Source organism: Schistocerca nitens, chromosome 4, assembly GCF_023898315.1.
Source record: "Schistocerca nitens isolate TAMUIC-IGC-003100 chromosome 4, iqSchNite1.1, whole genome shotgun sequence".
NCBI classification, from domain to species: domain Eukaryota; kingdom Metazoa; phylum Arthropoda; class Insecta; order Orthoptera; family Acrididae; genus Schistocerca; species Schistocerca nitens.
Window position 1 is genome coordinate 918,849,848 of NC_064617.1, and position 27,151 is coordinate 918,876,998.

Below are 27,151 nucleotides of genomic sequence, written 5' to 3' on the forward strand. Positions count from 1 at the left end.
TCCTCATCAACGTGGAAACAGAGTAGTTCATCTCGATCGAAAACCGGGTCTGGGCCTATCGGCAAACGCGACAACGAGTCAGCGTTGGCGTGCTGGGCCGTGGGGCGATAGTGACTCTCATAGTGAAAACGAGACAAGTATAAGGCCCAACCAGAATGAGATTTTCACTCTGCAGCGGAGTGTGCGCTGATATGAAACTTCCTGGCAGATTAAAACTGTGTGCCCGACCGAGACTCGAACTCGGGACCTTTGCCTTTCGCGGGCAAGTGCTCTACCAACTGAGCTACCGAAGCACGACTCACGCCCGGTACTCACAGCTTTACTTCTGCCAGTACCTCGTCTCCTACCTTCCAAACTTTACAGAAGCTCTCCTGCGAACCTTGCAGAACTAGCACTCCTGAAAGAAAGGATATTGCGGAGACATGGCTTAGCCACAGCCTGGGGGATCTTTCCAGAATGAGATTTTCACTCTGCAGCGGAGTGTGCGCTGATATGAAACTTCCTGGCAGATTAAAACTGTGTGCCCGACCGAGACTCGAACTCGGGACCTTTGCCTTTCGCGGGCAAGTGCTCTACCAACTGAGCTACCGAAGCACGACTCACGCCCGGTACTCACAGCTTTACTTCTGCCAGTACCTCGTCTCCTACCTTCCAAACTTTACAGAAGCTCTCCTGCGAACCTTGCAGAACTAGCACTCCTGAAAGAAAGGATATTGCGGAGACATGGCTTAGCCACAGCCTGGGGGATGTTTCCAGAATGAGATTTTCACTCTGCAGCGGAGTGTGCGCTGATATGAAACTTCCTGGCAGATTAAAACTGTGTGCCCGACCGAGACTCGAACTCGGGACCTTTGCCTTTCGCGGGCAAGTGCTCTACCAACTGAGCTACCGAAGCACGACTCACGCCCGGTACTCACAGCTTTACTTCTGCCAGTACCTCGTCTCCTACCTTCCAAACTTTACAGAAGCTCTCCTGCGAACCTTGCAGAACTAGCACTCCTGAAAGAAAGGATATTGCGGAGACATGGCTTAGCCACAGCCTGGGGGATGTTTCCAGAATGAGATTTTCACTCTGCAGCGGAGTGTGCGCTGATATGAAACTTCCTGGCAGATTAAAACTGTGTGCCCGACCGAGACTCGAACTCGGGACCTTTGCCTTTCGCGGGCAAGTGCTCTACCAACTGAGCTACCGAAGCACGACTCACGCCCGGTACTCACAGCTTTACTTCTGCCAGTACCTCGTCTCCTACCTTCCAAACTTTACAGAAGCTCTCCTGCGAACCTTGCAGAACTAGCACTCCTGAAAGAAAGGATATTGCGGAGACATGGCTTAGCCACAGCCTGGGGGATGTTTCCAGAATGAGATTTTCACTCTGCAGCGGAGTGTGCGCTGATATGAAACTTCCTGGCAGATTAAAACTGTGTGCCCGACCGAGACTCGAACTCGGGACCTTTGCCTTTCGCGGGCAAGTGCTCTACCAACTGAGCTACCGAAGCACGACTCACGCCCGGTACTCACAGCTTTACTTCTGCCAGTACCTCGTCTCCTACCTTCCAAACTTTACAGAAGCTCTCCTGCGAACCTTGCAGAACTAGCACTCCTGAAAGAAAGGATATTGCGGAGACATGGCTTAGCCACAGCCTGGGGGATGTTTCCAGAATGAGATTTTCACTCTGCAGCGGAGTGTGCGCTGATATGAAACTTCCTGGCAGATTAAAACTGTGTGCCCGACCGAGACTCGAACTCGGGACCTTTGCCTTTCGCGGGCAAGTGCTCTACCAACTGAGCTACCGAAGCACGACTCACGCCCGGTACTCACAGCTTTACTTCTGCCAGTACCTCGTCTCCTACCTTCCAAACTTTACAGAAGCTCTCCTGCGAACCTTGCAGAACTAGCACTCCTGAAAGAAAGGATATTGCGGAGACATGGCTTAGCCACAGCCTGGGGGATGTTTCCAGAATGAGATTTTCACTCTGCAGCGGAGTGTGCGCTGATATGAAACTTCCTGGCAGATTAAAACTGTGTGCCCGACCGAGACTCGAACTCGGGACCTTTGCCTTTCGCGGGCAAGTGCTCTACCAACTGAGCTACCGAAGCACGACTCACGCCCGGTACTCACAGCTTTACTTCTGCCAGTACCTCGTCTCCTACCTTCCAAACTTTACAGAAGCTCTCCTGCGAACCTTGCAGAACTAGCACTCCTGAAAGAAAGGATATTGCGGAGACATGGCTTAGCCACAGCCTGGGGGATGTTTCCAGAATGAGATTTTCACTCTGCAGCGGAGTGTGCGCTGATATGAAACTTCCTGGCAGATTGAGTACCGGGCGTGAGTCGTGCTTCGGTAGCTCAGTTGGTAGAGCACTAGCCTGCGAAAGGCAAAGGTCCCGAGTTCGAGTCTCGGTCGGGCACACAGTTTTAATCTGCCAGGAAGTTTCATATCAGCGCACACTCCGCTGCAGAGTGAAAATCTCATTCTGGAAACATCCCCCAGGCTGTGGCTAAGCCATGTCTCCGCAATATCCTTTCTTTCAGGAGTGCTAGTTCTGCAAGGTTCGCAGGAGAGCTTCTGTAAAGTTTGGAAGGTAGGAGACGAGGTACTGGCAGAAGTAAAGCTGTGAGTACCGGGCGTGAGTCGTGCTTCGGTAGCTCAGTTGGTAGAGCACTTGCCCGCGAAAGGCAAAGGTCCCGAGTTCGAGTCTCGGTCGGGCACACAGTTTTAATCTGCCAGGAAGTTTCATATCAGCGCACACTCCGCTGCAGAGTGAAAATCTCATTCTGGAAAGATCCCCCAGGCTGTGGCTAAGCCATGTCTCCGCAATATCCTTTCTTTCAGGAGTGCTAGTTCTGCAAGGTTCGCAGGAGAGCTTCTGTAAAGTTTGGAAGGTAGGAGACGAGGTACTGGCAGAAGTAAAGCTGTGAGTACCGGGCGTGAGTCGTGCTTCGGTAGCTCAGTTGGTAGAGCACTTGCCCGCGAAAGGCAAAGGTCCCGAGTTCGAGTCTCGGTCGGGCACACAGTTTTAATCTGCCAGGAAGTTTCATATCAGCGCACACTCCGCTGCAGAGTGAAAATCTCATTCTGGAAACATCCCCCAGGCTGTGGCTAAGCCATGTCTCCGCAATATCCTTTCTTTCAGGAGTGCTAGTTCTGCAAGGTTCGCAGGAGAGCTTCTGTAAAGTTTGGAAGGTAGGAGACGAGGTACTGGCAGAAGTAAAGCTGTGAGTACCGGGCGTGAGTCGTGCTTCGGTAGCTCAGTTGGTAGAGCACTTGCCCGCGAAAGGCAAAGGTCCCGAGTTCGAGTCTCGGTCGGGCACACAGTTTTAATCTGCCAGGAAGTTTCATATCAGCGCACACTCCGCTGCAGAGTGAAAATCTCATTCTGGAAACATCCCCCAGGCTGTGGCTAAGCCATGTCTCCGCAATATCCTTTCTTTCAGGAGTGCTAGTTCTGCAAGGTTCGCAGGAGAGCTTCTGTAAAGTTTGGAAGGTAGGAGACGAGGTACTGGCAGAAGTAAAGCTGTGAGTACCGGGCGTGAGTCGTGCTTCGGTAGCTCAGTTGGTAGAGCACTTGCCCGCGAAAGGCAAAGGTCCCGAGTTCGAGTCTCGGTCGGGCACACAGTTTTAATCTGCCAGGAAGTTTCATAAGGCCCAACGTTGCAGGCGGTGAGCTGCCTTATCTGGAAGCGATGCCGAGGGGCTGAACAGAGAGACCAGCGACTTGTGGTCGGTGATGAGGTGAAACTTAGAACCATACAAAAAAACCCTGAACTTTTTTAGAGCATAAATGATAGCGAGCGCCTCCTTTCTGATTTGAGAGTAACGCCGTTGGGCATCGTTGAGGGTCTTGGAAGCGTAGGCGATGGGTCGTTCCGACCCATCCTCATACCGATGGGCGAGAACAGCCCCTAGGCCATACTGTGACGCGTCAGTCGCCAGGACCAAGTGCTGACCCGGACGGAATGTGGCAAGACAAGGCGCCGACTGCAAATGAGCCTTCAGGTGGACAAAAGCCTGCTCACACTCATTGGACCAACAGAAAGGAACGTTTTTGCGTAACAGCTGATGCAGAGGATGAGCCACCGCCGCTGCGGATGGAATGAATTTGTGTTAATAAGCAATCTTGCCTAGAAACTCCTGAAGTTCTTTGACCATAGACGGCCGGGGTAGAGAGGTAATGGCCGCAACGTGCTGTCGTAGAGGTCGTATACGCTCACGGGACAAGTGGAAACCAAGATAAACAACGGAGGGTTGGAACAACTGTGACTTGTCCAGATTGCACTTCAACCCAGCCGAATGCAGAACCCGAAACAGTGAACGCAAATTGCGAAGGTGCTCCTCAGTGGAGGCCCCCGTGACAACAATGTCATCCAGGTATTTGATGCAGCCGGGAATGGAAGCCATGAGCTGTTCCAAAAACCGCTGAAAAATGGCCGGCATGCTAGCGACGCCAAATGGTAACTGCTGGTACTGATGCAACCCACAAGGAGTGTTGATGACGAGAAATTCCTTGGAAGACGCATCCAACGGCAACTGATGGTACGCCTCCGATAAGTTAAGTTTGGAAAAGAACTGGCCCCCGGCGAGCTTGGTAAATAACTCCTCAGGACGGGGAAGAGGGTAAGTGTCAATGAGGCTCTGAGCGTTGACAGTGGCTTTAAAATCACCACACAATCGCAGACTCCCGTTTGGTTTAGAAACCACCACGATTGGCGATGCCCATTCGCTGGAGGTAACAGGAAGGAGAATCCCTGAAGCTGTTAACCAGTCTATCTCAGCCTTGACAGGTGCACGCAACGCCATCGGAATAGGGCGTGCCTGGAAAAACTTAGGGCGAGCTGTAGGTTTAAGAGTAATGTGGGCTTCAAAATCCTTGGCGCGACCCAGACCAGCAGAGAACACGGACGATAATTCAGAACACAATCCATCCAGCTGTTGATACGCAATATCCTCAGATATGAGGTGCACATCATCATCAATGGAGAACCCGAACAACTGGGAAGCATCATAACCGAACAGGTTTTCCGTGCCCGCATGATCCACCACATAAAACATGAGGGGCCTAACAACAGACTTGTAGGCAGTGGAAGCATCAAACTGGCCAACGATAGGAATTTTCTGCTTATTATAAGTTCGTAGATTTCGCGTAACGGGAGACAAGGGAGGGGAGGCCAACTCCAAATACGTGCGAGAATTAATGAGAGTTACTGCAGAGCCAGTGTCCACTTGCATGCGAATGTCTTTATCCAGAACATGAACAGTAACAAACAACTTATTTGTTTGAGAAAGCACACAGTTAACATCCATGTCCGATGCCTCATCCTCGTCGACAGGAACTTTAGGGGACTAACACACAGAAGCAATGTGGCCTTTTTTCCTACAGGAATTACACGTTGCTCAACGTTTTGGACACGCGGCCCTGTCACGCTGTACGAAACAACGTGGACAAGAAGGAAGTGCGGAACGAACCTGCTTCTGTGGTTGCTGTTTTCGAGCGTGGTGGCCCAACACGATGTTGTGGACGCGAGTGAACCGCCGCCACATCATCGTTCCCCTGTGAAACAAGCAAATTGTCCGCGTTGAAAGTGGTCTGTACAGCGCCCACATCACACCACGCATCTATTTGCGCACCAGCAGCGTGAGACACTTCAAAAGATTGAGCGATGCTGAGAATTTCCGACAACGACTGGTTTGGCAGTTGTAAGGCACGTTGCCGAACTTCATCAGGAGCAAGCCGTAGAATAGCGTCCCGAACCATTGAAGCAGCATAAGACTCATGATGAGTGTCCGTGACAAACTGACATTTCCTACTCAGACCGTGTAGTTCCGCCGCCCAAGCCCGGTAAGATTGATGGGGCTGTTTACGACACCGGTAGAACGCTATGCGGGCGGCACCGGGGCGGCAACGACGTGGGTGTTTTTTCGGTAATAGTTAGACAATAATTCACACATTTCTTGGAAGGACAGACAGGCAGGTTCCCGCAGAGGGGCTAACTGAGATAGCAGCTGATAGATCCGTGGGGAAATCCAAGATAGAAGTAACGACTTACACATAGAGCGTCGACAACGCCGAAAGCCAAGAAGTGTTGCCGCAAACGCTTCTCATAATCCTCCCAGTCTTCAGCGGCCTCGTCGTAAGGAGGGAACGGAGGCGGAGAAGAGGAAGACAGACGATGAGTAAGCGACGTCGACAACGCCTGAATAGCAGCAGTCAGCTGTGTTTGTTGTGCCTGAATAGCAGCCGTCAGCTGTGTTTGTTGTTCAATGAGCGCTTGCATAAGCTGTTCCATGTCTGCCCCGACACGAACACACAATTCCACAACGCAGGAAAAAAAATATCCGACCTTGTCGCCAAAAAGTTTTATAACCTTTAATCACTAATAAATTGCGTGGATATCCAAAAGTAGAAACAATAGCAGGTTACATGCTATTAACTCCGTATCTGTCATTCGACTGCCGTGCCGTGACATGCGGCCGGCGCCGTTCATAGCCAGGTGGCGCTCCCGCGTTCGGCCGAGCTGCAGAGCGCCTCTATCGCCGTGTTCGCGTACTGACGTAGCGGCACTTTTAAATCTCGTGGCACTGCCACAACAGTAGACACATGAGAAAGGGAAGTGGCACTGTGTGATCTCAGTGAAGCTCTTGACTCTATTCTCTTTAACACCCTACTGACCAAACTAGGATTTTATAGCATACACAACCCATATTTAGCTTTAATAAAGCTATATTTCAGTAACAAGAATGTTTCAACTGATAAAGCAACCATATCATGTCTAGATAAAGTACTGTGATGCCTCATGCCATCCCTTAGCATCCTGTATCTGACTGTCAATTAAAATGATGAATGTCAATGGGGGAAAAAAGAGTGATTCGTGGTAACCAACTTTCCAACAAGTTTTGGGCAGTCAAATCAACTTTATCATGGTACATCTCTTGCCAAATACACTTTCTGGAAGTAAATGAAACTTACTGGGCTAAGAATGGAACATCAATTGTTACATACTTTCCTGCTGCAAAATGATTAACCACACATAATAGTTTTTGCTTAGAGGATTTATCGTCCTTGTAGGCTGTGGCATTGACATTTACATATAGGCTACTATTACATGTAACTGGGACATAGTTGCAGTCATTTTGCTACAGTTTCTATCACTATGAAAAAAAGTAAATACCACTTCAAATTAAGTCACATGCCAGTTTCAACTACCCAACTGTTGTCTACAAGACAGTATGTGGAGTGATCTACAATTGTGGGACATGTTATCAGTGTCCCACCAATTCTTCCAGCTCTTATTGTCAGTGGAAGAATCCTGACGATGTCACTCCTTTGTTATTTGAGCAGCTCCTCATTTAGCCTCTTAAGGGCTGAGTGGACCCTGAATCAGATCGCCCTACCAGACCTCACTTCCTCACAAGAAGTCTGAGGTGATACTGATTATGATTAAAATCGGGCAGACTGATGGGATTGCATAAATGTATGTCATTACCAGGTGATGATCGGTTGGTCAGCTGCATGAAGGCAGCAGAGAATGTGTGTCTTGCAGCTGTGGTCAGAGTATATTGTAGACAAGGCAAATGCCTACCTGCTGTGGCTCTGGTCGGTCACCAAAATACTGGGTGATCTCCGAAATGTAGTGAATTGCCTTACATCTGCATCTATACTCTGCAAACCACTGTGAAGTGCATGGCAGATGGTCTGTCCCATTGTACCATTTATTAGGGTTTTTTCCATTCCATTCATTTACTGAGCACAGGAGGAATAATAGTTTAATTACAGCACACACAGAGGTATTTAATCTAATCGTGTCCTCATGATCTCTATGTGAGCGATAAGTAGGGGATTGTTGTATATTCCTAGAATCGTGATATAAAATACGTTCTGGAAACATTGTAAGTAGGTTTTCTTGAATAGTTTACATCTATCTTCAAGAGTCTGCCGTTTCAATTTCTTCACCATTTCTGTGACACTCTACCATTCCTACAAAGTGTTACACTCCTGTATTTGTATGAGCTGGCAAATTCCAACTGTGATTCATTGACATTGCACCACTTTGAAATCTTATCAAGGTCTGACTGAATATTTATGCAGGTTTTATAGATAACTGCATCATCGGCAAAAAGTTCTTAATATATATTATCAACAGCAAAGGCCCCAACACACTTTCCTGGGGTACACCCTCGCTATGGATCTCCATCCAAGATAATGTGCTGCATCCTACCTATCAAAAAATCCTAAATCCAGTCACAAATTTAACTTGAAACACTGTGTGATGGCATGATTGTCAGTAAGCGTAGATATGGTGTTTACTGAAATGCTTTACAGGAATCTAGTAGTGCATCTACCACTGTCTTGATCGAGATTTTCATTATATGATGTGAGAAAAGTGCATTTTGTTTCATATGATGATGATTTTTTTAATCCATGCTGGTTGGCATGGAGGACATTCTGTTAGAGATACTGCATTTTGGTTGAATTCAGAGTTCTAAGATTCTACAATAAATCAATGTCAAGGATATTGGGCAGTACTTTCATAGATTACTTCTAAGACCTGTCTTGTAAATGGGTGTGACCTGTGCTTCCTTCCAACTACTGGGCAGGTCCCCCACCCCCTGAGGTATCTACAATAGATTGTAGGTAAAAGAGGAGCAAATTCAGTATAGAATCTGATAAGGATTCCATCAGGCCCTGGCACTTTGTTCACTTTTAACAATTTCAGTAATGCTAATAATTATTTTGTTCATCTTTTCAGGGGTACGAGGATTAAATTGGGGCAGTTCTCCTGGGTTTTTCTTGGTAAATGAAAATTTGGGAAGGAGTTGAGAATTCCAGCTTTTGTTTTGTTACCTTAATTTCAGCCCCCGTCTCATCCAAGAGATCAGAATTTCTTTGGGTTTTGTGAAAGATCACTTGACAATATTCTGCTGTGGTAGACACTGAAGGCTTCAAGCACTACTCTCTTGAAAGCCAGACACATTTCATTCAGTGTATCTGTAACTATAGCCTTATGCAGTAGTCTCTGTTGCTTTAGAAGTTTCTTTACAGTGACTGTACAACATTGAGAGTCCCTCTCATTATGACCAGTTCCACTAAGAACATGTCTGTACAGTGTGTGGGTCAACTGTTCTTTTAAACTTGAGTGATACATCCTACATCCTTTACAGGCTCCTGTCCTCATTCAGACATGACACTACTGCTTTTCTATCTACTTTACAGAACATCTGATGGAAACTCCAGGTAGGAATATCAACTTTATAGGCATAGATATATTGTTACTTACCGTAAAGATGATGTGTTAAGTTGCAGACAGGCCCAATTAAAAGAAACTTGGACAGAGCTTTCGGGCACAGCCTTTATCGGCAAAAGAGAAACAGTGAAACACCATTCATACGCAGAAGAAAGGCCAAGCTGCTGGAGTTGGCGATCATGTGTGCTTGCTTTTGTGTGTGTGTGTGTGTGTGTGTGTGTGTGTGTGTGTGTGTGTGTGTGTAGGCTGTGGCTGAAAGCTTTGTGTAAGTATCTTTTACGTGTTCTGCAACTTCACGTCTTTTTTGCAGTAAGTAACAATGTATCTTTTTCTTCATTACTGAACATATATATCTTTCCATTTGTTTTAGTTGTCATGGTCACTGACACCAGTTTTGATGTGGACGTGCTCAATGACGTCAGGTGTGTGTGTTGTCATTAGGTCCAATATATTTACATCATGAGGAGTGGGGGGTCTAAGTAGTTTCCAGAGAACACATGTGGTAATGTTCCACAGAAAGCCTTGTCACACCCATCACTAACAAAATTATAATTTTCCTAATTGAGTGTTGGATGACTGAAGTCTCCACCGATGATTACAGAATGATTGGGTAACTTTCGTACAAGTGAACTGTGGTTTTTTCCAAAGCTCTTTAGTTACATCAGTACAGGAGTCTGGTAGGCAGTAAACGGCACTCTCTAGTTGTCCTTGTTTGCTCTGTAGAGTACACCTTGATCTTCCATTGACACCCAACTTGCTGTCAACTAGACAAGTAATGACTGCAGTACCACGGGTACCTGACTCCGGGGCTCTTCCAAAACACCAGTTCACAGTAGCTGCCAATCATTTGACAGGCCTAGAAATGAAGTGTCTTATGATGAAGTTATCCAAAGTTTTTCTTTTTTTCTTGGGCGTTGTCATACATTTGATAAGCCACCTCATGTTCTACATCTACAGCCATACTCTGCAAACCACCTTGAGGGGGTTGACAGAGGGTACTTCCCATTGTGCCAGTTATTAAGGTTTCTTCCTGTTCCATTCCTTTAAGGAGTGTGGGAGGAATGATTGTTCGAATGCTTCTGTGCATGCAGTAATTATTCTAATCTTATCCTCACGATCCCTGCGTGAGCGATACGTAGGGGGTTGTTAGTATATCTCTAGAATAATCATTTAAAGCCGGTTCTTAAAACTTTGCCAATAGACTTTCTTGGAATAGTTTACATCTTTCTTAGAGAGTCTGCAATTCAATTCCTTCATTATATCTGTGACACTCTCCCCTGGATTAAAGAAACCTGCGACCATTTGTGCTGCCCTTCTCTATATATATTCAATATCCCCTGTTAGTTCAATGTGGTATGGGTCCCACACACTTTCTAGGATGGGACACACAATTGATTGGTAAGCAGTCTCTTAGTAGATTGATTGTACTTCCTCAGTACTCTACCAATAAACCGAAGTCTCCCACCTGCTTTACCCATGAGTGAGCCTAAATGATCATTCCATTTCATATCCCTACAAAGTGTTACACCCAGGTATTTGTATGAGTAGGCAGATTCTAACAGTGACTCATTGATAGTATAGCCATAGGATACTAATTTTTTTGTTTTTTGTTTTGTTAAGTGCACAATTTACATTTCTGAACATTTAGAGCAAGTTGCCAATCTCTGTACCTTGTTGAAATCTTATCAAGATCTGACTGAATTCCTTTCTTTTTTCCTTTCTTTTTTTTCATCTGAAAAGTGACATTTTTTATTAATATTGTCTGCAGGTTTAATAATGTACAATATGAACAGCAAGGGTCTCTACCACTTCCTTGGAGCACACCCAAAGCTACTTCTACATATTCCCCATGTGATTGTATTTTTGACCATAAATGTAGGAGCGATGCTGAGTCAAATGCTTTTAGGAAATCGATAAATACTGCATCTAATTGGTTGCCTGATCCAAAGCTTTCAGTATATCATTTGAGAAGAGTGTGAGTTGGATTTCACGTGATCGATGTTTTCGAAATACGTGCTGTTTGACATTCAGGTGGTCATTGTGTTTAAGATACCTGCGCATAGTTAACTGTTCTTTTAAACTTAAGCCAGAGTTCCTCAATATGCTGCTTCCCTGTACTGAAAATTTAAAGTTCATCATTGATCCAATTATCATCTAATGTCCACCCCTAATACTGAGTCTTGCCCATACAATCTCTCGTGCAGTTTCAGTTTCTACCTCGGTGGATTTGAGTTTCTTGTCTACTGCAGCAAACACACCACCTCCAGTTCCCATTTGCCTAACCTTCTGATGTACACTTAGGTTTTCCCCATAAATCTCCACCGAGCGGGGTGGCGCAGTGGTTAAACACTGGACTCGCATTCGGGAGGACGACGGTTCAATCCCGCGTCCGGCCATCCTGATTTAGGTTTTCCGTGATTTCCCTAAATCACTCGAGGCAAATGCCGGGATGGTTCCTCTGAAAGGGCACGGCCGACTTCCTTCCCAATCCTTCCCTAATCCGATGAGACCGATGACCACGCTGTCTGGTCTCCTTCCCCAAACCAACCGACCAACCCATAAATCTCTCTGCTATCAATTTCAGGTTTCAGCCACCTCTCTGTATGTACTTTTATGTGAGCTTCACTGCTTTTTATGTGTGCTTCAAACTCTGTCACTTTGTTGGGAATGCTTTGGCAGTTAACCATCAGGACTTTAATTCTCTCACCTGTGGGAGGCATTTCTTTCGATACTACACTGATATTTCTGTGTTTCCTACTGCTATCATTACCTGGATTGGATGGAGAGAGACCTAATCTCTAAATATCCCATGTGTGTACCCTACACACAGTCAGCCACCTGAGTAGCAGCCTCTGATGTGTAGTGCACACCTGATCTATTTATGGGAACCCTACAGTTATCAACCCTGTGGCCCAAGTTCAGGAAGTTGCAGCCTAGCTTGTCGCAGAACCTTCCAGGTCTCTGGGCCAGTCCTTTCACTAGACTTGGAACCAAAGGCCACAATCAGTCCTCAGGACAATGTTGCAAACTGTGAGCTTCGTTGAAACTCCACACTCAAGGCTGTTCTTCTCAACCTTCTATGCCAGTCGCTGGAATGACATGAGAGCTCAGACAGCAGGCTTCATTTATTCCAGCATGCACCACAAAATGCAGTTGGTTTCTCGTTCTTCCCTCAATAGCTGCCCTCTTCAACATGTTGAATGTCCCCCCCAAGCATACACTCTGTCCTTCCGTGCCCCTTGCTGCCATTTCCCTACGGAATACCATCAGTCGCCATATTTTTGAACTACTGGCGATTAAGAAAAGGGTCATTCCATGTCAAATTAACCAATTGTACTACATGATTTGAAAAATGACCTCTCAGATTTGGATGAATTATCTTTCAGGTAATGTACCCACTATCACAGTTTAAATTTGAAATTTCAAATTTTTCTGACCTGTGGTTTTTGAGTTTCAAGGGTTTAAAAATCAAAAGAACCTCTGTTTTTGATCAATCGATGATTGTTTTAAAATGCTGTAGCTCAAAAACTATACAACATAGAGTGCTCAAACTTGCTCCATTGTTTTCCTCTAAAAATTCCCTTCAATTTGATATGTAGCATGACTATGCTACCTGAATCTGAAAATTTGGAACTATTCCAATAAAACATTTTTGGAAATTTCCAAAATATGTATCCTCAGATTTTTTATAAAAATTATGTGTTTTGTCCAGTCTAACCGACTACATGCATGCAAAATTTCAAGATGGGATCTCAATGGGTTCTTGTATAAAATAATATTTTACCACCGCAATACACACTAGTGAGGTGAAAAGCAGACTATTTCTAGGCTATGAATACTAAGGTAGGCCTATGTAATTCTAACAATCTTCAATTATTATGTTAGCCTTTTTATGCAACATTACTTTCTTATTGTTTGTTAATTCATTAAATGATATAGTGTTGTTCTAATTTAATGTTCATGATTATTTTAACTATGCATCAGAAGGAAGTGAACACATTTTAATTGGTAATATATGTGCAACAAGTTAAACTTTTGAATAAAGCCACTCACCTTCATCCTTAGTTGTAAATGGCAGAAATTATCTTTTTCTTGGTTTTCCAGTGTTATTTGTAATCATTTACAACAAGTTCCTTATATTAGAAATTGGCACATAAGTAATTTCACTTGGGAAAAAGATCAACTTTTTGATATTTGCTTGGATAGAACTGTATTTCAAATACTAATTGGTATTTACAAAGTTAATACACATGGTATTTATACAACTTAGTGTTTAGTGAGGGTATGTGTAACATAATTTAAACGTGCTTCCTTTATGATCTTTTAAGATATTTTTCCAAAGCAATAGAAGACAACTTCATTTCTTTAGCACTTAAAGTGTAGGTTCTTCCCGTAGCTGTTGTTGGATTTGCTGTTTGTAAAAGAGTATTTCCTGGGGCATCTTCTATCCAAATATGAGATATCAAGGTTCAGACTGTTAGTTGATTCGAGATTGAATGACCCAAAACCCTGCTTTTAGTGTTTGCCTTCTCCTGACACACAACAAAAAAAGGTTTCCCCTAAACAGGTGAAGTAAGTCCCACTGGCTCGGTTTCAGTGAAGGACAGCACCTCAAACTTGATGGTTAGGGGGGTTGGTAGGACACCCTGAGTCCTTCCTAGTCCCTGTCCACTCTGTACCCGATGCCTGTATGTGCCGTTGACATGTAACTCACAGTCGAGTGGGTGGGTAACAGCAGGTCCTGTACTTTCTGCAGAGGAAACAGGATCCACATGAGAGGACAGTACTTGAGGCACCTCTGGTACAGGTATCAGAGGTACACAACTGTCAGGAGCTCTTCCGACACACCAATTTGCAGCAGCTGCCAATCATTTACGGCTGTCGGAGTCATTTCCAGGCACTTAGAAAGTTCAACCTATTCGTTCCATGTTTGAGAACAGCATTCACAGTGGGGCTGCATTTTGGGTAGCACAAAGTATTACAGGGCAGTGAACGAATAAATTTAAATGAAGCCCGCTGATTATCTTTTAATATGTTGAGCTAAAAAGTTTCTGATTTGCTATAACAAATGAAGCATATATACAAAAACGAAACCTCTGTTAAGGCAACACACAAAAACTGTGGTAAAAATTACTACTTTTGTAAAACATTGTTAGCAAACTTGAAAACAGAGTTAATTGACAATAAATGAGGTAATATATAGGGCTATTCCTCTTCAATCAAAAACTAAGTGTAGCAACACAATATGTTAGAAAATCTACTGTTGTTGTTGTTGTTGTTGTGGTCTTCAGTCCTGAGACTGGTTTGATGCAGCTCTCCATGCTACTCTATCCTGTGCAAGCTTCTTCATCTCCCAGTACCTACTGCAACCTACATCCTTCTGAATCTGCTTAGTGTATTCATCTCTTGGTCTCCCTCTACGATTTTTACCCTCCACGCTGCCCTCCAATGCTAAATTTGTGATCCCTTGATGCCTCAAAACATGTCCTACCAACCGATCCCTTCTTCTAGTCAAGTTTTGCCACAAACTTCTCTTCTCCCCAATCCTATTCAATACCTCCTCATTAGTTACGTGATCTACCCACCTTATCTTCAGCATTCTTCTGTAGCACCACATTTCGAAAGCTTCTATTCTCTTCTTGTCCAAACTGGTTATCGTCCATGTTTCACTTCCATACATGGCTACACTCCATACAAATACTTTCAGAAACGACTTCCTGACACTTAAATCTATACTCGATGTTAACAAATTTCTCTTCTTCAGAAACGATTTCCTTGCCATTCCAGTCTACATTTTATATCCTCTCTACTTCGACTATCATCAGTTATTTTACTCCCTAAATAGCAAAACTCCTTTACTACTTTAAGTGTCTCATTTCCTAATCTAATCCCCTCAGCATCACCTGATTTAATTAGACTACATTCCATTATCCTCGTTTTGCTTTTGTTGATGTTCATCTTATATCCTCCTTTCAAGACACTGTCCATTCCGTTCAACTGCTCTTCCAAGTCCTTTGCTGTCTCTGACAGAATTACAATGTCATCGGCGAACCTCAAAGTTTTTACTTCTTCTCCATGAATTTTAATACCTACTCCGAATTTTTCTTTTGTTTCCTTTACTGCTTGCTCAATATACAGATTGAATAACATCGGGGAGAGGCTACAACCCTGTCTCACTCCTTTCCCAACCACTGCTTCCCTTTCATGCCCCTCGACTCTTACAACTGCCATCTGGTTTCTGTACAAATTGTAAATAGCCTATCGCTCCCTGTATTTTACCCCTGCCACCTTCAGAATTTGAAAGAGAGTATTCCAGTTAACGTTGTCAAAAGCTTTCTCTAAGTCTACAAATGCTAGAAACGTAGGTTTGCCTTTTCTTAATCTTTCTTCTAAGATAAGTCGTAAGGTTAGTATTGCCTCACGTGTTCCAACATTTCTACGGAATCCAAACTGATCTTCCCCGAGGTCCGCTTCTACCAGTTTTTCCATTCGTCTGTAAAGAATTCGCGTTAGTATTTTGCAGCTGTGACTTATTAAACTGATAGTTCGGTAATTTTCACATCTGTCAACACCTGCTTTCTTTGGTATTGGAATTATTATATTCTTCTTGAAGTCTGTGGGTATTTCGCCTGTCTCATACATCTTGCTCACCAGCTGGTAGAGTTTTGTCATGACTGGCTCTCCCAAGACCATCAGTAGTTCTAATGGAATGTTGTCTACTCCCGGGGCCTTGTTTCGACTCAGGTGTTTCAGTGCTCTGTCAAACTCTTCACGCAGTATCTTATCTCCCATTTCATCTTCATCTACATCCTCTTCCATTTCCATAATATTGTCCTCAAGTACATCGCCCTTGTATAAACCCTCTATATACTCCTTCCACCTTTCTGCCTTCCCTTCTTTGCTTAGAACTGGGTTCCCATCTGAGCTCTTGATATTCATACAAGTGGTTTTCTTCTCTCCAAAGGTCTCTTTAATTTTCCTGTAGGCAGTATCTATCTTACCCCTAGTGAGACAAGCCTCTACATCCTTACATTTGTCTTCTAGCCATCCCTGCTTAGCCATTTTGCACTTTCTGTCGATCTCATTTTTGAGACGTTTGTATTCCCTTTTGCCTGCTTCATTTACTGCATTTTTATATTTTCTCCTTTCATCAATTAAATTCAATATTTCTTCTGTTACCCAAGGATTTCTATTAGCCCTCGTCTTCTTACCTACTTGATCCTCTGCTGCCTTCACTACTGCATCCCTCAGAGCTACCCATTCTTCTTCTACTGTATTTCTTTCCCCCATTCCTGTGAATTGTTCCCTTATGCTCTCCCTGAAACTCTCTACAACCTCTGGTTCTTTCAGTTTATCCAGGTCCCATCTCCTTAAATTCCCACCTTTTTGGAGTTTCTTCAGTTTCAATCTGCAGTTCATAACCAATAGATTGTGGTCAGAATCCACATCTGCCCCTGGAAATGTCTTACAATTTAAAACCTGGTTCCTAAATCTCTGTCTTACCATTATATAATCTATCTGATACCTATTAGTATCTCCAGGATTCTTCCAGGTATACAACCTTCTTTTATGATTCTTGAACCAAGTGTTAGCTATGATTAAGTTATGCTCTGTGCAAAATTCTACAAGGCGGCTTCCTCTCTCATTTCTTCCCCCCAATCCATATTCACCTACTATGTTTCCTTCTCTCCCTTTTCCTACTGACGAATTCCAGTCACCCATGACTATTAAATTTTCGTCTCCCTTCACTGCCTGAATAATTTCTTTTATCTCGTCATACATTTCATCAATTTCTTCATCATCTGCAGAGCTAGTTGGCATATAAACTTGTACTACTGTAGTAGGCATGGGCTTTGTGTCTATCTTGGCCACAATAATGCGTTCACTATGCTGTTTGTAGTAGCTAACCCGCACTCCTAGTTTTTTATTCATTATTAAACCTACTCCTGCATTACCCCTATTTGATTTTTGTATTTGTAACCCTGTAATCACCTGACCAAAAGTCTTGTTCCTCCTGCCACCGAACTTCACTAATTCCCACTATATCTAACTTTAACCTATCCATTTCCCTTTTTAAATTTTCTAACCTACCTGCCCGATTAAGGGATCTGACATTCCACGCTCCGATCCGTAGAATGCCAGTTTTCTTTCTCTACTACAGTAACTAAATAACAAATGCCGATTTGCAACAAATTGCTCATAGATTATGCAAAGGACAGTGGTAGCTTTGGACAATTCTCAAAAATGCATGTTTATTTGCGTCAGTTACAATGAAATTCGCAGATGATGTATTCTTTGGCTGAACTGTAAACCACAAACGTTGATTAGCTACCAAGTAAATTACATATACAAATCACTCGTACCGGGAACTTGCTAAAATATACTTTTGTAAGCGTTCAAAAGTTCTCAAACACGTATTTCTCACATTATTGTACAATGAAATAAGAGAACAATTGTTTTGAATGAAGATAGGCCTATTGTTCTGAAAACTTTTTAAAATAAGACAATTTAGTTTAAGCCTACAATTGACAATAACACTACCAGTTTATCGTGGCACGCGTGAACGTTCGAAATCTCACAATATATCACACTACAAAACTTTAGTGAAACAGTCAGTGAAAAGTCAGTTGCGAAGAGTAAAATATTCGAATATAGAACTTTAAATCGGCACATTATCTTCTACATGCGGTCTTGCACAAGGGAAAATTCCCAAGTCAGCTATTACAAATAAATAAACATGCTTATTGCACACATGTTTCACTTAGCTGATTCTGTGCACCCTTCTACACTGGCGTGCCAAAGATCGGCACTGCAACATAAGTTTATTTTAACCAGAATCACTAAAATGTGGAGCAGCAACGAAGCATGTCTTTTGCCTGTTGCAACTAACAATGCACAATTGCTACAGTAATCAAGTTATTTCACGCACATGCACACGCGCACACACACGCACTTTCCTTTGCTATTGTAGTTTTGCTTATTTTTCTTGGGTATCTTCAAGCCTCATGCCCTTTCTTTCCAGTTTCTTCTACCGACTTTTATTGTTCAAATTTCTGGTTCTCTGTGCTGACCAAAACATGCAGTGTGTATGCATCTGAGTCATCCAGTGATTCTGGCATGTGGAGGCTGGCCTGGAAAGACTTTATCAATCTCTGGCTCCAGGCTTCAGACAGCTGTGCCACTCCCACAATTAATTAGCATTATTATTTTGAAAAGGACAGGGTCAGTTTCCTGTCTCATCAGTCCCCAAAAAGAATTCATAATGTCTAATGACCATGTTGCTGACAGGATGTAAAGCCCAAATTTTCCTTCCTTCCTTCCTTACTTCCGTATTTAAGAATCTGTTACCAGCATGCAACAGACCTGCTAAAAAGCCATATCAAATCTTTGTTTGTAATCCTAATGTTGTCATCCATATCTAATACAAAAATATAAGAATCTGAATGAATGGAAATATTGCCGAATCTGCTGTAGTCACAAATTTTTATTACTTCAAAGACTATGCATTTTTTCGGTCACTCCAATGTTATTGCAACAGCTTGAGATATGATTAGGAAGTTATTATGCATCTTATATTTGTAATAACAAAAGAAATAAACTACAGCTGTTATCAGTGATGTAGCACTCTAGTTACATATTCCGTAAGAGATTTAGAGTATAAGAATATTTATCAGAGGTATATAGTACTTTATTTTTCATTCTTGTTGTTTTATCGCATGAATCATGGAGGCTTAATTTTTATGATAGAGGGAATGGATGCTATGGTAAACAAATTTTGTACTGTAGACTGACAAGTGGATAAACTTTTTGTATTCATCACTGTATTTGCTGCACTTTATAGATACTTAGTGAAAGTCATAATTTCTTGCAAAAACCTATTTAAAAAATTCCAAGAACAGGTTTTCATGGTGAAATCTGTGAACATAATTTATTTCCCTGTATACCATTCCCATAAACAGTGTGTTAAAATAAAATTACACTAACAACGTCTAATACAGAAGTATACAAGTGACTACTCTTCCGTGCTCCACCGTAGAATGGAAATTCCTTCATTTTGTTTCATAGAGAATTGATGTGTGATACAGTATTCTTATGTATATAATGTGACAAAATTTTTGTTCCTTCAATGGTTCTTCAGAATCAGTGAGTGTCTTTATGTACTAGATATTACCCAAAATTACTAATAATGTGAGTACTGCACCCAGTCAGCTGTACAGACTTAAATCACTAGGCACCTCTGAGTGTGTCAGCTACCATGTGGCATCATTGTGAGGACATTGGTGTGTTGTTGTTTTCTTTATATTTGCTCTACTGTGTGCGCAAATTTCAAAATGGCTGATTTGAAAGATCTGCATTAAATTTTGTTTCAAGCTCCACAAAATTTCAGCTGAAACCCACCACATCCTAAGGGAGGCTTGTGGTGAGCAAGCTAAGAGCCAGGCAAGAACCATTTGTTTGGTTTAAATGATAGCTGGGACTCTGGACGATGACAAACATTTGGGCCAACAAACATCATGCACAACTCGGGAAGCGACTGTAAAGGTGATAGAAGTGGTCCATAAGGAAAGAAGACAGATAATCTATAATATTTGTGAAATTATTGTAACTTTGTATGGAGTTTGTCATTGGATTCTTGTTGATGAATTGAATGTGAGGCGAAGTTTAGCAAAGTTCGTTCCTGGTCTTTTGAATGCCAATCAACAATATCTGGGGTGACCTGAACTGCAAATAACAGAGCTGATCCAAATTTACAGTCCAGGGTCGTAACTACCAATGAGTCATTGGTGTAAGGTTATGACCTTGAAACAAAATGGAGATTCTCATAGTGGAAGGCACCTTCTACATCTACATCTACATTTATACTCCGTAAGCCACCCAACGGTGTGTGGCGGAGGGCACTTTACGTGCCACTGTCATTACCTCCCTTTCCTGTTCCAGTCGCGTATGGTTCGCGGGAAGAACGACTGTCTGAAAGCCTTCGTGCGTGCTCTAATCTCTCTAATTTTACATTCGTGATCTCCTCGGGAGGTATAAGTAGGGGGAAGCAGTATATTCGATACCTCATCCAGAAATGCACCCTCTCGAAACCTGGCGAGCAAGCTACACCGCGATGCAGAGCGCCTCTCTTGCAGAGTCTGCCACTTGAGTTTATTAAACATCTCCGTAACGCTATCACGGTTACCAAATAACCCTGTGACGAAACGCGCCGCTCTTCTTTGGATCTTCTCTACCTCCTCCGTCAACCCGATCTGGTGCGGATCCCACACTGATGAGCAATACTCAAGTATAGGTCGAACGAGTGTTTTGTAAGCCACCTACTTTGTTGAAGGAATACATTTTCTAAGCACTCTCCCAATGAATCTCAACCTGGTACCCGCCTTACCAACAATTAATTTTATATGATCATTCCACTTCAAATCGTTCCGCACGCATACTCCCAGACATTTTACAGAAATAACTGCTACCAGTGTTTGTTCCGCTATCATATAATCGTACAATAAAGGATCCTTCTTTCTATGTATTCGCAATACATTACATTTGTCTATGTTAAGGGACAGTTGCCACTCCCTGCACCAAGTGCCTATCCGCTGCAGATCTTCCTGCATTTCGCTACAATTTTCTAATGCTGCAACTTCTCTGTATACTACAGCATCATCCGCGAAAAGCCGCATGGAACTTCCGACACTATCTACTAGGTCATTTATATATATTGTGAAAAGCAATGGTCCCATAACACTCCCCTGTGGTACGCCAGAGGTTACTTTAACGTCTGTAGACGTCTCTCCATTGATAACAACATGCTGTGTTCTGTTTGCTAAAAACTCTTCAATCCAGCCACACAGCTGGTCTGATATTCCGTAGGCTCTTAGTTTGTTTATCAGGCGACAGTGCGGAACTGTATCGAACGCCTTCCGGAAGTCAAGAGAAATAGCATCTACCTGGGAGCCTGTATCCAATATTTTCTGGGTCTCATGAACAGATAAAGCGAGTTGGGTCTCACACGATCGCTGTTTCCGGAATCCATGTTGATTCCTACATAGTAGATTCTGGGTTTCCAAAAACGACATGATACTCGAGCAAAAAACATGTTCTAAAATTCTACAACAGATCGACGTCAGAGATATAGGTCTATAGTTTTGCGCATCTGCTCGACGACCCTTCTTGAAGACTGGGACTACCTGTTCTCTTTTCCAATCATTTGGAACCCTCCATTCCTCTAGAGACTTGCGGTACACGGTTGTTAGAAGGGGGGCAAGTTCTTTCGCGTACTCTGTGTAGAATCGAATTGGTATCCCGTCAGGTCCAGTGGACTTTCCTCTGTTGAGTGATTGCAGTTGCTTTTCTATTCCTTGGACACTTATTTCGATGTCAGCCATTTTTTCGTTTGTGCGAGGTTTTAGAGAAGGAACTGCAGGGCGGTCTTCCTCTGTGAAACAGCTTTGGAAAAAGGTGTTTAGTATTTCAACTTTATGCGTGTCATCCTCTGTTTCAATGCCATCATCATCCCGGAGTGTCTGGATATACTGTTTCGAGCCACTTACTGATTTAACGTAAGACCAGAACTTCCTAGGATTTTCCGTCAAGTCGGTACATAGAATTTTACTTTCGAATTCACTGAACGCTTCACGCATAGCCCTCCTTACGCTAACTTTGACATCGTTTGGCTTCTGTTTGTCTGAGAGGTTTTGGCTGCGTTTAAACGTGGAGTGAAGCTCTCTTTGCTTTCGCAGTAGTTTCCTAACTTTGTTGTTGTACCACGGTGGGTTTTTCCCGTCCCTCACAGTTTTACTCGGCACGTACCTGTCTAAAACGCATTTTACGATTGCCTTGAACTTTTTCCATAAACCTTCCTCTCTGTAGTCCAAAAAAGCACACCAAGTAAGCAGCAGTGTATAAAATCAATGCTAATGTATTTTTGTGACATGCGCATAATTGTCGATAAGGAATTTCTTCCATATTGTCACTAAGTCATAGAGAAGGTATATGAGAATGAAGACTGGTTGCTGCAGTATGATCATGCACCTGCACACGGTTCACTTACTGTGAGGGAATTTGGGGCGGAAAAACATGACGACTGTCCCCCATCCACCCACCTTGCCTGATCTGACCACTTGCCATTTCTTCCTCTTCCTGAATATGAAATTGAGAGGTTGGCAGCTTGACTTCATAGAAGAAATTCAAGCATATTGTGAAATAATTTAGAACACAATTCACCCAGTAGACTTCCAACACTGCTTCCAACAAAGAGAAAATCACTGGAATTGTTACAGACAAGTGCAAAGGGGCTGTTTTGATGTAACGGTGGAAATGAAGATGTGAGGCAAGTTTCCATACTTTTATGAGGATATTCTTGGAAGTTTTGGGTAGCACGTCGTACACCGGTTCTACTTGTGAGCTGTACTGCACTCCTATCATAACTGGTACAGCATGACATGTGCACTCTGATGCAAGTTATTTGTTAATGGTGATTGTATTCCGTAAGCTGATGTACTGCATGACGGTGTAACATTTGTGTGGATGTCCCACAGAAATAAATTAAGCAAATAGATATATATGTGTATGAATAGAGTAATGATTTTGTTGATGTAAAGCTAAATTATTTGGATTTATCTTGTCAATTTCATTAACATTACCAAATTGTGACTGCAGTGTGTATCACTTTCAGGGCCAGAAATGCTGTAAGGTATTTTGAAGAGCAGGGGATAAAAACAATTGGTGATATAAGCAGTATGGATGAAGCAAGAATCAGTGCATTGCCTTTAAGGGAGCCAAAAGTTGCAGTTGTTAAGAGGGTTCTTAAGGTAAGCATCAAAGCTCAAAAAAAGTTACGTAAATATATATTTATGGTTTTAATGTCTAATGAACATGAATATTGTGATGTATGTGTAACAACAGCAGTGAAAAGTAACAGATAATGGGTATTTCCAGCCAAGGTACTGTTTAGAGCTCTGAAAAGGAAAGGAGATCAGAAAAAATTGTAGAAAGCAAGTAATAGTTGTACTACTACTACTACTACTAGTAGTAGTAGTAGTAGTATAGAAAAAGTATGAGTCACTCAGCTTTGCTGAGACACATCTAAACACTTGTATTTGGGTACAGACCACAAGGAAGTGTTTATAGCGCATGACATTAGAATGGTTTGAGATTTAGGAAATATTGTTGAAAGGAATAATATCTATAGGGTATTGAATGGAAACAATTAAAAAATATTGGAATTGGATGGGAAGGGAACTGAGGACAAGAATGATCAGAATAATTGCAAGACCTTTAAATTCCACAGAGGACTTACATTTACAAGGGTTAAAGAAGAGGATATTTGTCTGGTTTCATGCAGATGTTGGTAAAATTTGGAGAGCAATTCCACTCACCTTATTTTAAAGTGCTGACACTGAAAGGGAATACTTAAACAAATCAGGCAACACATGAAGCATATCTATAGCTTGATCCATTACTAGTATACATATTCTGCTTACATTGATCTATTCATATTTGGATGATCATTTGAAAATCATTACAGAATATTTTCAGTTCTATACTTTATGAACTTAAACGTAGGCTTCCACATAAATGTGAGCCAACATTTCCTTTTTCATAGACGTCAAATCTATGGATAGCTTTGATTATTACAAACATAAGTAACATCTGACATAAAACCTTTCAAAGAGAAAGGATAACAGCAAGATTATAGAGATCTGGTCTAAAAACTTTCCATTTCGAGCCACATTTGATCCGGGAAGCTTCTAGTTAAAGCATATGTGGTGGGTTGTCCAGTTGTCTCACACAACATAGTAAAGCTTTGTATCAGAAGAGTGACGGTCATGAGTTGTAAGTTTCATTACTTGTTCTGTTCATACTTTATGGGTGTGCTGTTTTTCTTTATCTGTATCATATGCCACTTGATTTCCCCATCTGAATAATTTCACGATTTTAATACCTACCCTCCTGGCAGTCCCAGTTATTCCATTAATTTGTGCTCCACAATCTTTTGTAGGCCTTTTCATTGTTTATTTCACACACTTAGACACATTATTTTTCTCATTCTGTTGCTCTCCCCTCCCCCTTATCTGTGAACAAATATAATTCTGTGATCATGTGATCTTAGCAAATTCTCATTGATTTGCAGAATTCCAGAGATAATTCAATTTATTTTCTGCTTTTTGATAATATGGATTTGTTACATTTATCATTGAGTGAGAGAATTTTAGATTTTAATGATACAAAATTTCTTTTTGTTTTGAGCAGTTAAATTGTATCTTTAAAATGTTTACTCTTTTAAAACCAGGTTTATGAAGAAAAGCTCAACAGAATCAAAGCTGGAGCTACAGCAGCAGAAGTTAATTCATCACGTTCCCGAAGAAAGGGTCAGCGGATTCAACGAAGAGGGGGATTGGCAGCTGTAATTCGGAAATCTGATGATTACAGTTCTCAGCAGTTAGCGGATAAAAACTACGCAGTGAATTTGGAAGGCTTTCAGAATGAAAGTTCTGAAGTTTGTGAAATGGTATTCAAATCGTTTGGCGACTCTCTCTGTGACAATGACCGACTACAGTACCATTCCGAAGAAAGTAATAGTACAGATGCCCAGGAAAATTCATTCAGTAGTGGTCATAGCTCTCTAGTGCAGAAGACAGATAAGATTTTACTCTCAAAATTACCAAACACTGACACAGATCAAACACAACCGGTCATTGAAACAAGCATCAGTAGACAATGTACAAACGATACCAAAGATGAAACTTACTGTTCAGGAGTTAGTAAATCGAAGAATAAAATCTCCTCCCGCTCCTCAGGCTATGATGAGTGCACAAAGGACTTACCTCTACCCAGTCAGGCAGTTGAGAAAATAATGTATGATAATAATGCAGAGCCGAAAGATACTAACTTGAATCAGACAGCAGCAAGTGAAGACATAGAAACCCTAAACACAAAACAAAACCATCAGAAACCTGTACAAGAAGAATTGGTGGTTGTGTCCAATGATACTGTAACAGTGAGAAATTTGGTGAAGACAGATGTTGGAAGATCAGAAGAGAGACAAGAAAAAGTTGTTCCAGCAGATTCTCTTGTGGGTGTGAAGGAGGCCAATGAAAATTCTATACAATGGCAAGAAGATGTGTTAAACCAAAAAGAATTTGATTCAATTTTGGGAGACTGGAATATAGCCATGAGTGATGATTTATTGGAAGCAGGATGCAGGGAAATACTTGAAAATGGTAATTGTAACGAAGACAGTGTACGGTCGGATAACGAGTTCACAGTGTCTACCAACTTGCGACAATCCAGAGGAGCTGTTGTGTTTGCATCTCATACAGCATCTGGAAGTGGAAACAAAACAGTAACAGGTATGTGTTCCAATAGTGTTAATAGTTGCACTGGTGGTGGTCTTTTGTGTGCATGTTGTTGATACATGTAGGTAAACTGCTCAGAAAAGGTTTTGTTCTTCCTGTGTGCATGTGTGTTGGGGGGGGGGGGGGGGAGATTATAGTTTCAAGGGAAGCAGTGAATGAAAGAAAAGGAATTACAAATCAAAAAATAACTACTGTAAAGTAAAAACAATACAGTAACCAAAATGAAGGCAGACCATATGAAAGAGTCCATTTTTGCACATCTTTGAAATCGAGATCGATTCCTGAGTAATATTTTTTGTAGTATGTTCTCCTTATAATGTGTTATATCCTCATGGGCATTGTCCCTATCATCTATTTGCTGCAAATGGTTTTGGTCCTCCTCCTCATAAATCCTGTGTTGTCAGGTTCAGGAAATGTCTGCAACAGTCGCAAGTTAACAAGTCGACCAATGCTGAACGAAGTCTACGTTTATCAATCATTCCAGTAAGGTATATAGTGACACTTATTAAATCGAAAACTTCGTGCAATACAATACAGACTGCTCTATGGGTAAAATATAAAAGTACTACTCAATAAAGGTGTCAGACCAGTGCAACCTGTCACACACGTTTACACAGTGATTTGTTCTCTCGTGTACTATTGCACAAACCTGATAGCATGCTGGCATCTGCTAAACCAGGCCCATTGTTGACATCAGCAAGAAATATCAATGCGCTCTTTTACACAACAGAAAATTCAGACAGATACAACACATGACTAATTGATGTAAAACTGGAATACCTGAGTGTAGGTGCAGGAAAGCAAAAGAAACATAACGCTTTACAGTCCAAAATTTCAGGGGGGGGGGGCATTAAAAAAAAAAAAAAAAAAAACCACACACACACCTCAATGATGGTCAGGTAGGAGTGCGATCAAGCATTGACTTCCCCAGCTGCAGTGACGGTGACAAGGGTGAGTTGCCCTCGGACAAACCATAATCGTAGCTTCAACACACCACATCATACTGTGACATAGTGCCTTCCATAATGGCAGATGCTGCTCCCAGTGACGCCACTTGACCGTGCCCGACAACAAGAAACTAGATAACGTAAGTTACTCCGACAAAAATGAAATACCTTGAAACACACGTGCATCACAGTCTTTCTGTCTGTGCATTACAAAATAGTATAGATGTATATACAGTTTTTCTCGCTGCTTCATCCACTACATCTTCTGACATGTGAAGGTGACACACAAACTTCAACTTAGTGCAAACAATGCTGTAACACATGCGACATTAGCTCATCTGCTGTTTAATACTGGAACAGCAGGGCTTCGTGACATTCCTAAAGTGACAGGAAGAGGTCATTCTGACCCCCAGTAAAATATTTTCAGACTTGTATCTTTCTGCGAGTTACAACAGCAGTTAAATAACTTGATAATTAGTACATTTACTTCCAGAATGAGATTTTCACTCTGCAGCGGAGTGAAAATCTCATTCTGGAAACATCCCCCAGGCTGTGGCTAAGCCATGTCTCCACAATATCCTTTCTTTCAGGAGTGCTAGTTCTGCATGGTTC

At 42.3% G+C, this 27,151-nt stretch overlaps 1 protein-coding gene across 1 annotated transcript in view; it reads left to right on the forward strand.

Annotated features, from left to right (window-relative positions):
- Positions 1 to 27,151, forward strand: part of LOC126253526 (telomere-associated protein RIF1-like) — a 120,886-nt gene that overhangs the window by 55,722 nt on the left and 38,013 nt on the right. Inside the window, exons 7-8 of the mRNA XM_049954906.1 lie at positions 22,910 to 23,045; positions 24,527 to 25,586. Of these exons, the coding sequence (XP_049810863.1) occupies positions 22,910 to 23,045; positions 24,527 to 25,586 (1,196 nt within the window). The remainder of the gene's footprint in view (positions 1 to 22,909; positions 23,046 to 24,526; positions 25,587 to 27,151) is intronic.